At 31.2% G+C, this 11,049-nt stretch overlaps 1 protein-coding gene across 1 annotated transcript; it reads right to left on the bottom strand.

Annotated features, from left to right (window-relative positions):
- Positions 1 to 327: 327 nt before the first annotated feature.
- Positions 328 to 3,139, bottom strand: LOC134722885 (uncharacterized). Its single transcript, XM_063586518.1, has 2 exons — positions 3,076 to 3,139; positions 328 to 746 (listed from the first exon to the last, which is right to left on the bottom strand). Exons 1-2 carry the CDS (start codon positions 3,137 to 3,139, stop codon positions 328 to 330), a joined length of 483 nt encoding a protein of 160 aa, XP_063442588.1.
- Positions 3,140 to 11,049: the final 7,910 nt, after the last annotated feature.

The following is an 11,049-nucleotide window of genomic DNA, read 5'->3' as shown; positions in this document are numbered from 1 at the left end:
AAACATTGTTACTTAGATCGAGACTTGTCTCCTAAACACTCATACCGTTTTTTCCGTTTAATATTGACACAATTGTTGATAAACAAAGACCTCGTGAACAGGTTTTAAACTTTTGACCAAACATATCAGTTTATAACAAATGTTATAATATGTATAACAAATGTTATAATATGAACAAAAGGTAAAACTAATGTTAGTGTTATGGAAAGGAACATTGAAGTATGATAAGACATATAGAAACCAGATATAATGCGTATAGCACGTAAACAAAGAATTTTGAACATTATCAAGATGTAAATATCAATTTAATAAATTTTTGGTTTTTTTTCAAAATTTTCCTGGCTTTATCAGAACTGCACTAAATTGATGATAAGGATGTACAATATGAGAAATGAGAACGGGAAGCCATTCCAGTACAATCCAAAGTCTGTCTCCTTTCCTCAGTGCAAGGTTGATGGTTTGGGCTGCCATGTCGAATTTCGGACCAGTGAATAGCCACACCATCACGTGTCCATTTTTCCTGATAGAATAATGAGTGGTTTGATGTTTTGGGCCTCCTATCATAGCAGCTGACACAGCGTAAACACCATCCGTAACTACAGTAAAAATACCCGTGTGGGTATTGTAAGTGTTGCCAATATTAGTGAGGACACGGGTGTATTTCACTATATCTCCTTTTCTCCATTTTATACTATTCGAATTTAAAGTGGCTGTAAATGCAGTAAATGAACCATGACCACTATCATCTGAAAGAAGATCATAAAATATACACTGTATACATAATTGAACGTTCCATAGAAAACAATCTATATCAAGCTCGGTGAATCTTTGATGTTTAATCCTGAGTCATCTAACATTACTAATTGGTCATTTTGTAGAATGCATACACAATTAAGTAAAATTTTAATTATATCTTTAATATTTTAAGTGTGTTATGTTCATACACTTCTATATCGAATTAAAGGCTTACCCCTTAATTTTTTTCAAATATTTAAATTTTAGTTTATATAATTCAAAATGATATATAATTATAATCTCAGCTTATCTACATAATCAGCAACCCCCTTTACACATCATGTATTTCATGCTTTGATGATTGAGACCTATAAATAAAGGCAACAGTAGTATACCGCTGTTCAAAACTCAGTAAATCTTTGGACAAAAATCAAAATTGAGGTAAGAAACTAAAACTGAGGGAAACGCATCAAATATAAGAGGAGAACAACGACACAACATTAAAATGTAACACACACAGAAACGGACTAGCATAAACAAAATCCGATGAGAATAAAACATATAACATCAAAACCAAATACATGAAATTGGGATAGAAAAGTACCGTGACACGTCTTATAGTAATGTGAATTCACACTCAAATATAAGAGAAAACAAACGACACAACGGAAACCCAACTTTAAAATGTTACACACACAGAAACGAACTATGATATAACAATGGCCATTTTCCACTTGGTACATGACATTTTTAAAGATAAAAATGGTGGGTTGAACCTAGTTTTGTTGCATGCCAAACATCGCACTTTATAACACCACTTGAATATACACTTGAATAGCCTTAGTTTATTACAAATGAAGATAGAGCTCATCAGCCCTAAATAACAGAAGGTAAATTAAAAGTCGGGATGGAATCAGAGGTATATTTGAAGGAAATGTTGTTGTAAACTGTGCGACCTTAAATGTTTATAACACACTATCAGTTTTCTCATGCCAGTACTGGCTGCTCGACTGGTGATATCTTACATAGTAAGGGTTATTGGATAAAGTTTGCAAAAGATACATACTAGCTAAGGTATACGTATTGACATTATATATACCAAACATTTGTTATGTTTTCTGTTGATACAGCAAAATGTTATTAAGAGAGAGATGAAGGATACATAAAGGATATTAAAACTCATCAGTCGAAAACATCATGGATATGTCATGGCACTAAAAGAAACGAACCCAAAACAAAACCGACTGTACATGGAACACTCAAGATTAGGCAACACAAACCCTACATAAATAATGCAATTATTTGCTACGGAAGCTAGGTTGAGGAGGTTAAGCTGCACATCGTGTTTCTGATTTAAAAATAATAAAAGGAGGTATGGTTGCCAATGAGACATCCACAAGAGACAAAACAAAACCGAAATGAATAAAAACCCTATATATCAACATATTGCTTGTCTCAGTACCATTAGTTGTGGTCTATGTTCCTATATCACTATATAAGTAGTCATTGCTATGGAACTTCGATGACATTAATGAGACGGTTATAAATGTTGACAATTCATTCAATGACTTCAGAAATTATTAAGAAATCTATAGTGGGTTTCAAATTCTCCAAGACAAAGTTCGCGTTCGACGACTTTAATTATTTTTTGCTATACTTGTTCGTCAAATTGATTTTAATTGGCATCAAGAATAGCTACTAGATATGATTATATTTGTGTTTATTCCCTAAACAGTGCAATAATAATAGGCTCTCAGCAGTTAGTTAAGATAAACGTTTCTCACAATATGCCTAATAGTATAAACATCGCTTAAATCTTTTCATTTTCAAGAGAATTATTCCATTTCAGTTAATCTGGAGTCATAGGACCTTCAATTTAACTCCTTAGTGACAGTTGTGTTACGCTTGAACAAACATCAAAAAGAAAACAAATGTTTACGTTGTATCTATCTGATGAGTTAAATATGAAAATAAGAAGATGGGGTATGATCGCCAATGAGACAACTGTCCATAAGAGACCAACATTATACAGACATTAACAACTATAGGTCACCGTACGGCCTTCAACTAAGTCTTTCACTTTTTCAATTCGCTCTTATGTTTTACTATTACACCACTGCCCCATGATACTGGACAATGCAACTTTCTTTATGTATGCGCCTGTTCCAATTCAGGGACCTGCTATTCAGTTGTTGTCATTTGTTGTTGTGTAACATTGATTTTCGTTTTTTTGTAGACTGATTAGACTTTTAAATTCCTGTTTGAATTGTACTACACTTGCGTTTGCTGGACCTATTATAGCTTGCTATACGGTATAGGGATTGCTTATTGATAACATACGGTGACATAAAGCTTTTAATGTCTGTGTCAAGGGTAAAGCATTAGTTTGCATTTCAAGGCACATACCTCATTCTCAAGACAATGTATGGGGTAAAACAAGGATGATTCACATATTTTTTAAATCTATAATATGAAATCAAACTGTCCTTCAAAAGATATCAATTTGTATCTATAATAATGGTACTATCGGTTTAAAAGACCGTTAGTAGTCTTCAGAGGTCACCGTGATGATTAATTAGATGTTGCATAAACGAAGAAACACAAAATTTTGATACATATTATCGAGCATGTATCGTAAAATTGATTATTTTAAACGTTTTATAATTTGGATATACGTTTGAGTATATTATTCATCAAAAAAATGTTTTGAGTCTAAAAGGCGAACATGAATTTGACAGCGAATGCCTATTCATAATGGATAGGATTTAAAATGTTTCGAGTTCAAGGCTACGAATGAAAATTATCCACAAAGGTGCTTTTGACGCTGAAAACATTAGTAATTGTTGTAATTTGATAAATGCAGTATTATCATCTTTCATTAAGGTGGCTAGAGTGTCTTAATTAAAATTGTTAGAATTTTTGAAGTTTTTTTAATGCTTTTTAAAAAAAATATATTGAAAAATATGGGTCACCGGCCTTTTTTTCAAGCCACATTTTTGCAAAATTTTCAGATTTTGTATAGATTATGCATGGAAAATCAAATTTTGTGTGATAAAAAGAAAACTTTAAGATAAAATGTGAGAATATTGTTCTAATAACATGCTTACAGATGAGAAAAGAAAATATTCGATCACCGATTTTGTTTTCTAGCTACATATCAAAATAGGTTACTTCATAACACTTTCTATTATAAAAACTATTTCATCTGAGTTATCTCCCCTTAATTGGAAAAGTTGATAAAAATCTAATCAAACACAAACAGTCAAGGCGTTTGTGAAAAATTACAGCAGATGTAATTATGATAAACACACAATATTTTATATTTATATTAAAAGTGTTTACATAAATTACGTACAACTCTCAAAATTTGCACATTTCATCACATATCTAGACCAAAGTTATCTGCTTTTTAACCCAAGGTTGAGGAAGACACCCGTGCCACACTAATAAAACAAGCATTACATTTTTGATGTATTTTTTAATCACACATTTGTTAAGCATAAACTCTTACGTGTACCAGTACTTTCACGACAGAATCGCTCCCTGTGGTCATTATCACACTGAATACACTGAAGTCCGTAATTGGCATCTACGTATACCTGGTTCAAGATCAACGGAACCAAAACAAACAAGATGTTGGTATAAACAAGTGGCATAATCCTTTCAGTTTTGAGCTTATTAACGTTCCTGTCGAAACAAAAATAATTCAATAATATATATATTTCTTTATTATAACTGAACTAATGGACCATTTCGTCAGGAGAAGCTTCGTGCAAAAAGTATTGTCTGATTACATGTATGATATATCATAATATTGTAAGAATTTTAACATCTAGGGTCAATAATTGGTTATATAAAGCATATTTTGTTTCAATCTCAAGGTTTAAAATCTTATATCTTATTCAAGAGATATAACAACACTCTTTTTCGATGGCAAATAATAATTATATTAAAGCGGTGTGTGCTGGTAATACACGACTGAACACATCCATGTGACTGCAACTAGACGTTTCACTACTGTAAATGTAGACAATTTTCCCTAGAAATTTCGTTTGCGGTTAATAGTTATCAAATGTACCAGGATTATAATTTAGTACGCCAGACGCGCGTTTATCTACACTAGACTCATCAGTGACGCTCATATCAAAATATTTATAAAGTCAAACAAGTACAAAGTTAAAGAGCGTTGAGGATCCAAAATTCCAAAAAGTTGTGCCAAATACGGCTAAGGTTATCTATGCCTTGGATAAGAAAATCCTTAGTTTTTCGAAAAATTCAAACTTTTGTAAACAGGAAATTTATAAAAATGACCACATTATTGATATTCATGTTAGCACCGAAGTGTTGACTACTGGGCTGGTGATACCCTCGGGGACAAAACGTCCACCAACAGTGGCATCGACCATAAATTGTGCTACTTTTACCTAACGGTTTCGTCAAAAAATATATCCACGAATGGAAATTTAAAATGCAATATTACTAAATTTAAATATCAATGCGAATATTTCACAATATTTGACCCGAACGTCTAATAGTTCAAACTGTTCAAACTGATATTACCATTTTTTCCACGTAAGGTCATCCTCAGAATTTAATATCGTCACAACCCATGTGAATTTATACTGGTTACATCCCACCTACCCACAGTTTACGTTTGGTGGACGTTATCTTTTAAAAAGAGTTAGAACAATGCTTTTTGTTATCTTGTTAAAAGAATATATGTACATGTCTATCAGCACACTGTTTGTCAATCATCAGCCTACATTCGTACAATGTAAATGTGTCATGTGTGTATTGAACAAGGAGTTTTATTATTATGTATCAAGGAAGGACCCTGTATGATGATTTACTCAATACCAACATTGCACCTCTCCTACCGCAATTGCTTTTATTTATATCTTGATCTGTTCCACTAAAAAACAACTTTAAGATGATAAGTATAACTTACCTATTCTAGAATATCTCCTGAATTGAGGAAAACCTGTTCTTGTATACTTTGATCACGAATAATACATTTGACAAGAAAGAGCGATCCTTTATATTGTAATGTTAATAGTTAGTGCATTACGATTGGGCAACAATAGTTGTGCATGCCACGTTGATCTCTTAAATCCTTTGTTTGCAAACGTTGTAAAACATATAATGTAGGCGGTTAGTAATTCTCGGGCATATTGATCGTTGATACATTGAACGATGATCATTGTTGATTGTCTGTGCATGTATACGTGTGTTCACTTGCTCTTTGGTTATACTCAACATTAACTTTTTTGTATAATCACTGGTATCAACCATTTAGGTATTGACCACACCTGTTGTTTGATAATATAAGTGTTCAAGCCATGTTTTTTTTTGTATTGAAGATGTCTCCATTCTGCAAGTTCCATCTGATATTTCATCAATAATCCTTCCCTCCTTGATTTACAAAATGTATTGTGATTTGATGTAGCTATGCATATGCATAAATTTTGATGTATTCTTAATAGCATAGTCCTTATTTTCGACACATCATGTTTTATTGCAGAGCTTTGTTGTGATTGATAAAGTTCTTTTGATCAAATACACATAGACCAGAACGCATGTCCATGAAACGAGAATGTTAAAATGTATGTATTATTTTTTATTTTTTATATTTTAGTAATGGAAATGGATTTCATTATATGTGGAAGATTTACATACTGGGTACGTTCAAAAGCAAACGCCCAGGCTTTTATGGATATGAGCCAAGGCACCACTGATGAATGTAGTATATCTTTATACGTTTAATATTTTTACGCGTCTGAAGCGCGTGTTTAGATTTAACTTCATTAGGAACGTTCAAAGCAATATAGTATTTGAAAGTCAAGGGTGTACCGAAATAGTTTAAGGGCTCTTTGACAAAACATAGTTAACGAAAAGCCAAATACATCTAGGTTATATTTGCACAAGGGAGTTGAACCCTTAGTTTCTTTAAACTTTCAAAATTTTTAAACATTTTTTTTTTGTCATAAATCAGGTCGGTAGTGCGTTCTCATTAATTAAAACAGATGAGTTGGATAATATCTGAGGGTCAACAAACCATAATTGTGGAGGATTTATAAAAAAAAATCATTTCGCAATCAACACAAACGAATCAATATAGAAGGTTATCGAGTACCAATGAAATTCTAGAACAATTTTCAATTTTGCTACGGAAATAACATACGAAATTACGTACAGCTGTGATATGTTTTTATGTTGTACAATATATCAGAGAATAATATCGTTGATAATTAATTTGTAGATAAAGATTAATAGATGTAATGGTTTATTTGAACTATGCATGCATTGTTATAATAAAAAGAGACATTGTACTGTTATAATGTTTATAGATTTTGGTCATGATGTTAATCAATGAAGGTGATTCATCCGTAAATCCTTTCTTTCCTACTGCCTGTAGTGTAGATATGTTTGGCATTGCACAAGACATTCTTTTTTATTGATGAGTTTCAATTGAGTTAAGTCCCCGATGCATGATTTTTATTTGTATTTTTTTTTATTATTGTGTGCTTTTAACTAGCTTCCAGTAACTGAAATACTATCAAATCTTACTTTAGTAACAATTTGACTTGTTTGACATAATTAATGTAAGGCAATTTTGTTATTCAATTATTACTGATTTTGTGTCATATCTGTTCTCATTATTAATGATGGATCACTCTTAATCATGTTAATAAGTATTTGGTATGACGATATATTTTCACTTCTGCTCTCATACTTTGATAATGTTGAACAACAGATTTATGTATTTGATAAAAACAACCTCTTTTTTCTCTACAACCAAATATCTTATTTAAATTTACCTGTTTACGTTATTTTATTTAACGGCATTTTCTCCAAGGTTATAGTGGTCTTTTTTACATTGTTTTACGTACCCCTTTTTTCTTGTTAATATAGTTTGTGTAAAACATCAAATTTATGTGTTTAATGTATTTTCACTTATTTTGGTTAGTACTGTAAATTCAGAAATTAATGCGAGGTTTTTATTATTGCGAAAAATGCGACTGAGTTGTAAACTCAATAATTTAAACTCGCATTTTGAAATATTTTATATGAATTTAACAGGATTTTTCTCAAAATCGTAAAAATTAAAATCGCATTTGAGCCTAAAATGACATAATCGCAATAATAAATACACGCAATAATTTCTGAATTTACAGTATGTCTTTCTGGATTAAGGTAAGCTATTTCAATTGAAATTTATTGTGTATATTTCTATGATGTTACAGCTATTTCAATTAATATTTTAAAGTGTATCTTTCTATTATGTTACACTACTATTTCAAGTAATGTTCAATGTTGGTACACTTAAATAAGATTCAAAAATAAGTAAGCAATAAATGGGGATTGTTACATTTGCTATATGTCTTTTTATAAAAGAACCAAGGTTTCAACTCCCTCGTTTAAAGTTAACCTTAGATGGATTTTGCTTTTTCTTAAAGTATTTTTTTGTCATAAAGTTCTTTTACTATTTAGGTACTAATACATTCTCGGCTGTCAAATATTTGGCTTTGAGCGTTTCTGGTTAAGGTAGATCCAGAAAAGCGCTTCGGATGCATACAAGTATTGAACGTGTTATTTTAAATATTTGTCAAGCTATTCAAAAATCCATCAGAATTGCCTATCATGCCCCTTTTAAATACAATATTATAACAGATACAAACATAATTAATTTTTCAGGCACTTATCCGTAAAGCACTTCGTAGTTGCCTTTGAACTTATTACGTATACAAATCTTCCACATATAATGAAATCCACTTCAGACGTGTTTCTTTCCAAAACATTTTACATCAACTAGCATACAGCAATTCTGATTGAATTGAGTTAAATGACAATAGATAAAATGTTGGGAATTGAAGTTTTTTTTTACTTCTGTGATATACGAAACAGTAAGTGTTAGAGCGGATGTAACAAAACGTCTGTAGTCGAAATGTCTTAAACATAAAAGGGTCAGAATTTGAAAAATTTACATGTATTTAAACATTCCTATTTCAAGGCCGTGTGTTCTAGTTTATGTGTATATGTCGTGTACAAGTTGCGATTTTGTACAGATTATAACATGTACAAAAGTACCGGTTACATGTTATAACCTGTACAAAATTTTGCTTCAAAATGGTTTTAACTTGTACAAATTTGAAAAATAAAGATATGCTTCTATTATTGCAACAGATGTTTTTAACCTCCATAAGATTTTCATCACTTTTTATTATTTATTTATGTTTGTATGTTATGTTCTTTTTTGATACAGTTAATGTCCTGCCATAAGATATTGTAGGACATGTCTTTTGATCCTTTAATGAGAATCTATAGACATATCACAGACCTCGTCTCAAAGCTGTCGTATTATGATCTTAGCAAAGATATACTGAAAGTTGTCGCTGTATCGGTTATGAAAGGGTTAAATGATAAAATGGTGCATCATTGCTTAAATTTAATATATTGAAGTTTTTAACTCATAACAATCCGTCAACCTACAAAGATTTAAGCAAGAAAATGAAAATTGATAATAAGATAATAAATGAGTGTAATTTATTTAAATTTTATGACTATCGTAAGAACTTTATCAGACACCTCTCGTGTAGTCCTAACTTTGTGACCAATTATAAGAGATGTTGTAATTTAGGAATACTTTGTGAAACCCGCTAAGGAGTAAGATATGTCTTAAGACTATCCCAAGACATGTCTTAGTCCTAAGATAGCTTTATGAAACTGGCACAAAAAGCATAGTTTTAATACTTTCTTTATACCATTTAAAACACAGATCTAGTCAACAAACACTATTCAGTATTATAATCTGACGAATTAAAATTGTGTGTATTCACTTTGATGGCAATTGTAAAATTATTTCTTTCTGTATGACACTAAAAGACGTAAGAGGATAGCCAGGATAGATTTCAGTACAAATAAAATGGAGAATCGAAATAAGGATTGTGTCAAAGAAACAACAACCCGACCACAGAGAAGACAACGGCCGAATGCCACCGATACCTGCTTTCAAAATAAAGGATATATATTTAAAACATCCAAATAACATTCGCCCCATGCAATGCTCTTATACTTTATCATAAAAATAATAACTTGTTGCATAACTTAGCCATGCTGAAGGCCAAACATGTTGAAGAGTAGATTCAAAGATATTTATAATGACGCGTGGTGAATTGAAAACAATTTCACCTCTCTCTTGTTTTACAGAGTAAGCGTATGAGCCATTGATTTTGTTTTTGTATGCTATAAAACGAGGGGTAGGAATATTACGCAAACTTTAAAGGCATTGTTCTTAAACATTTCAAAAAAGAAAGAAAAAACACGTTCTGGCCTATTGATTGCTGTTTTTTGTTCATTATTGAATTAAAATGTCTATTTTACTTCATTTATAATTATCTTATATTTTGTACAAGATAAAATCATTTTTAACCAATATTTCGTGCATGTTATAACATGTATGGGGTACTTTTGTACATGTTATAACTTGTATTTATGCATTATACAAGTTATAACGTGTACAATATTTGTGTTCATGATATAACCTGTACAAAATAGCAACAAGTACACGACAAATTTGATAAAAATAACTGTATCAATCACGACAAAGATCTCAAATATAACATGATAAGTCGTCATTAAAGACTGTCATATTAAGCATAAACCAAAAGTCATACAAATCCTTAGCTACTTCAAATCTCAAAACATTGAGCAAAAAGAGAATGATTCAAGGTAAACTATCAGATGGAATTTACAGCATGGAAACATCTCTTATACAATTTGGAAATACAACTCCCCAAAAACATTTATAATATCAAACAACAGGTGCGGTGGTCATTACCTGAAGGGATGATACCAGTTATTATACAAAGAAGGTAATGTTAAACACAATCAAAGAGCAGGTGATCAACCACATATATGCACAGTCAACAAAAAATGATAATCTTTGAATGTACAAAGTAATTCAACGATTAATATGCACAATAATAGCTAAATGCCTACATACTATGTTTTAAAAATTATGTAAACAAAGAATATAAAAGATCAACGTGGCATTCGCAAATGTGTTGCCCAATCATAATGCAACAACTGTTAACATGACAATATGAATGAATTTTCCTCCTTGTTTAATTCCATATTCGTTATCAATTTCATACAAGAGCAGTTTTTCCTCAATTCAGAAAATATTTTAGAATAGGTAAGTTGAACTTATCATCTTAATGGGGTTTTGTAAATGGAAACGATCAAGATATGAAAAAATGACAATTGGCGGTGGAAAAATTTTAATGGCGGTATTGATTTAATCATCATACAAGG

The sequence above is a fragment of the Mytilus trossulus genome, chromosome 6 (assembly GCF_036588685.1).
Source record: "Mytilus trossulus isolate FHL-02 chromosome 6, PNRI_Mtr1.1.1.hap1, whole genome shotgun sequence".
NCBI lineage: Eukaryota > Metazoa > Mollusca > Bivalvia > Mytilida > Mytilidae > Mytilus > Mytilus trossulus.
The sequence above is the reverse complement of the archived record's forward strand: the minus strand, read 5'-3'. Positions and strand labels throughout refer to the sequence as shown.

Excerpts from the sequence above, each read along its gene's own strand:
- LOC134722885 (XM_063586518.1), bottom strand. The coding sequence starts at position 3,139 with ATGTGCCTTGAAATGCAAACTAATGCTTTACCCTTGACACAGACATTA. Across the intron at positions 747-3,075 it reads ATTAAAAGCTTTATGTCACC|ATGATAGTGGTCATGGTTCA; the intron begins GTATGTTATCAA and ends ATCTTCTTTCAG.